This window comes from Quercus lobata, chromosome 10 (assembly GCF_001633185.2).
Source record: "Quercus lobata isolate SW786 chromosome 10, ValleyOak3.0 Primary Assembly, whole genome shotgun sequence".
NCBI classification, from domain to species: domain Eukaryota; kingdom Viridiplantae; phylum Streptophyta; class Magnoliopsida; order Fagales; family Fagaceae; genus Quercus; species Quercus lobata.
In genome coordinates this window covers 63,943,770-63,946,637 of record NC_044913.1, presented here as the reverse complement: position 1 = coordinate 63,946,637, position 2,868 = coordinate 63,943,770, and the positions used below count along the sequence as shown (strand labels likewise).

At 35.8% G+C, this 2,868-nt stretch overlaps 1 protein-coding gene across 1 annotated transcript; it reads left to right on the top strand.

Annotated features, from left to right (window-relative positions):
- On the top strand, positions 1 to 2,612 carry LOC115966077 (polygalacturonase-like). Its single transcript, XM_031085411.1, has 4 exons — positions 1 to 450; positions 1,379 to 1,668; positions 1,788 to 2,016; positions 2,391 to 2,612. The coding sequence occupies exons 1-4, from the start codon at positions 13 to 15 to the stop codon at positions 2,610 to 2,612; spliced, it is 1,179 nt and encodes a 392-aa protein (XP_030941271.1). The 5' UTR covers positions 1 to 12.
- The last annotated feature ends 256 nt before the right edge of the window (positions 2,613 to 2,868 follow it).

Genomic DNA, 2,868 nt, shown 5'->3' with positions numbered 1-2,868 from the left:
AAATCAACCAAAATGGCATACCTCAGAAGCTCTCTTGTCCTAGCACTTCTCTCTATGTTCAGTTCTTTAGTGTTAGTTTCTTCTATAACATACGATGTGGTGAGTTTGGGAGCAATAGCAGATGGAAAAACTGACTCAACTCAGGCTTTTGTTAGTGCATGGACAAAAGCTTGTGCCTCAGTAAGTTCTGCCATGATTTATGTGCCAGCAGGGAGGTTCTACCTCGGGCAAGTGGTTTTCAGTGGACCATGTAAGAACAATGCTATCACTGTGCGCATAGCTGGGACACTTGTGGCCCCATCAGACTATACGGTCCTTGGAAATACAGGAACCTGGCTTTTGTTTGAGCAAGTTAATGGGGTTACCATATCTGGTGGAATTCTTGATGGCCAAGGCACTGGTTTATGGTCTTGCAAAGCCTCTGGCAATGGTTGTCCTTCTGGAGCCACGGTATGTGAAAATGACTAATTATGTCGCCTTTTATCTTTAGAGTATAACAAAGCCTTTTTCTTTACTTTATTTTTTTATAGTTCATTTTTTATATATATGATTTTTTAAGGGCTTATTTATTTATTTATTTTATTTTTATGTACAATATACTTTTAACGGACTTCCAACAAATAACCTTTCACAAAAAAAGTTAATATTGCACACTAATCAGTTTCAATTTATTAAAAAGAGTTGAAAGTTTTTGTGAAAGAAAAAAAGAAGTGTTTATAATGAGCATTACTATTGGTTTAGCTTAGATTAGTAGATAGAGCAAAAGAAAAGAACATTTTGAAATGTTATCACCATTTGGGATGAATTCGTCCATTATGGTTGTCTTAATTCTTCCATTTTATTCAATTAAAAAAGGTAGTTAAACTGGGAGTAGGTGTGGGTTTTGATTTAATTCATTGGTGGAAACTGGTGTGCTTTTCAATCTGATTTTAAGTTTAAACTTTAAACTGCTATTTTGCCCTTCTGGGTTTGGGAGGAGATTTTTGTCAAATTAAAATAACTTCCTTTTTCTGCCATGACAAGCCGACTTCTAAGGAAATCGTATTAACGATACTTAATTGGGAATAATCCCATGTTCTGGATCGTAGAATATTTCAGTTTTGTGCATCCATATAAATTTAGCCCTTTAATGCCAATCTGACTAATGTTTAATATTAAATCTCGAGCCTTGTGATGATCAAATAAAAACTGATGAGAATGTCAAAGGTCAAACAACTTGCTTAGGCTTTTGTTGCTTAGATTGATGGATTTTCACTCTAAGATCCACATATTTAATTGAATAGCCAGATATAGTCATATTCATCATTAATTTAGAGAAACACTCCGTATATATTTTAACAATAATAATTGGAAGATTTTCTTGTGTGTATGCAAGCAGACATTGGAATTTTCCAACTCAAACAATGTTGTGGTCAGTGCATTAACCTCCTTAAATAGCCAATTGTACCACATTGTCGTAAATGGCTGCCAAAACGTGAAAATGCAAGGTGTCAAGGTCATTGCGCCTGGAAATAGCCCAAACACTGATGGCATTCATGTTCAATTATCTTCAAGTGTCACAATTCTCAACTCTAAGATTGGGTCCGGTGATGATTGCATCTCAATTGGCCCTGGTACCACTAACTTGTGGATTGAGAATGTTGCATGTGGACCTGGGCATGGAATTAGGTAAATAACTTTGTATTTTTATATTTTTGATCTTCATTCAAATATTACATGATTGGAACAACCATATATATTAGATGGTGATGCTACATTGGTCTCATTGGTTCAATTAATTGGTGTAGCATTGGGAGTTTAGGCAAGGACCAACAAGAGGCTGGTGTACAAAATGTAACAATCAAAACAGTTACTTTTACCGGTACTCAGAATGGGGTGAGAATTAAGTCATGGGGAAGGCCTAGCAATGGGTTTGCTAGGAACATTCTTTTTCAACATGTCACTATGCAAGATGTCCAAAATCCAGTTGTAATTGACCAAAATTATTGCCCCAGCAATGAAGGTTGCCCTGGTCAGGTAAGATAATTTTGAAGCATATTTTACATGCAAATGTTTTTTTTAACCATGATTTGGTTACTTCTAAAAAGGCCTTAACATGTTCAAATAAATCACACAATATAGATTCTTAAAATTTTTGCCCCCATGTGTTTATGACGTTAACCTTTAAAGCTACTCATACCCACTATATAGTTGGGTCCATTATCATCGCAAACTCAAATCTTACTCTGGATTAGTTTCAAACCCAAATTGTACCCCCAAAACATTTTCAATGTTTTGACTTCATAATCTGTTCAATATTTTTCTTTTATCTTTTCTTTTTTTAGTTGGAGCTTGCATACCATGATACTACTATCAAATGGAAAATTGACATACAGTTTTTTTTTTAACAGGTTTCTGGTGTTCAAATTAGTGATGTGACATACCAAGACATCCATGGAACATCAGCTACAGAGGTTGCTTTGAAATTTGATTGTAGTTCGGAATACCCATGCTCCAGAATAAGATTGGAGAATGTAAAGCTCACTTACAATAATAATCAAGTGGCCCAAGCTTCATGTGTCAATGCTGCTGGGACATCTACTGGTTTTGTCCAGCCCATGGGTTGCTTGTAGAGGGGAAAAATGATTCAGAATCCATATCTACGAAGGATTGAAAAGGAATCCTCATTCTTGTCCTTTCATCCTTAGGCAGAAAATTTATACTTCTTTTTAGTTTCATAGTATGATTGTTAGTGTGATACGTCATTGAGTGACAAGTTAATTGCTTGAGCCGGTGGCAGTGCTAGTCCATTGGGCTTTCTTGAAGCCTGCCTGACCTTGCAAACAACATATAACTCGTATATGGATGTTTGTGTGCGAATTGTTGTAA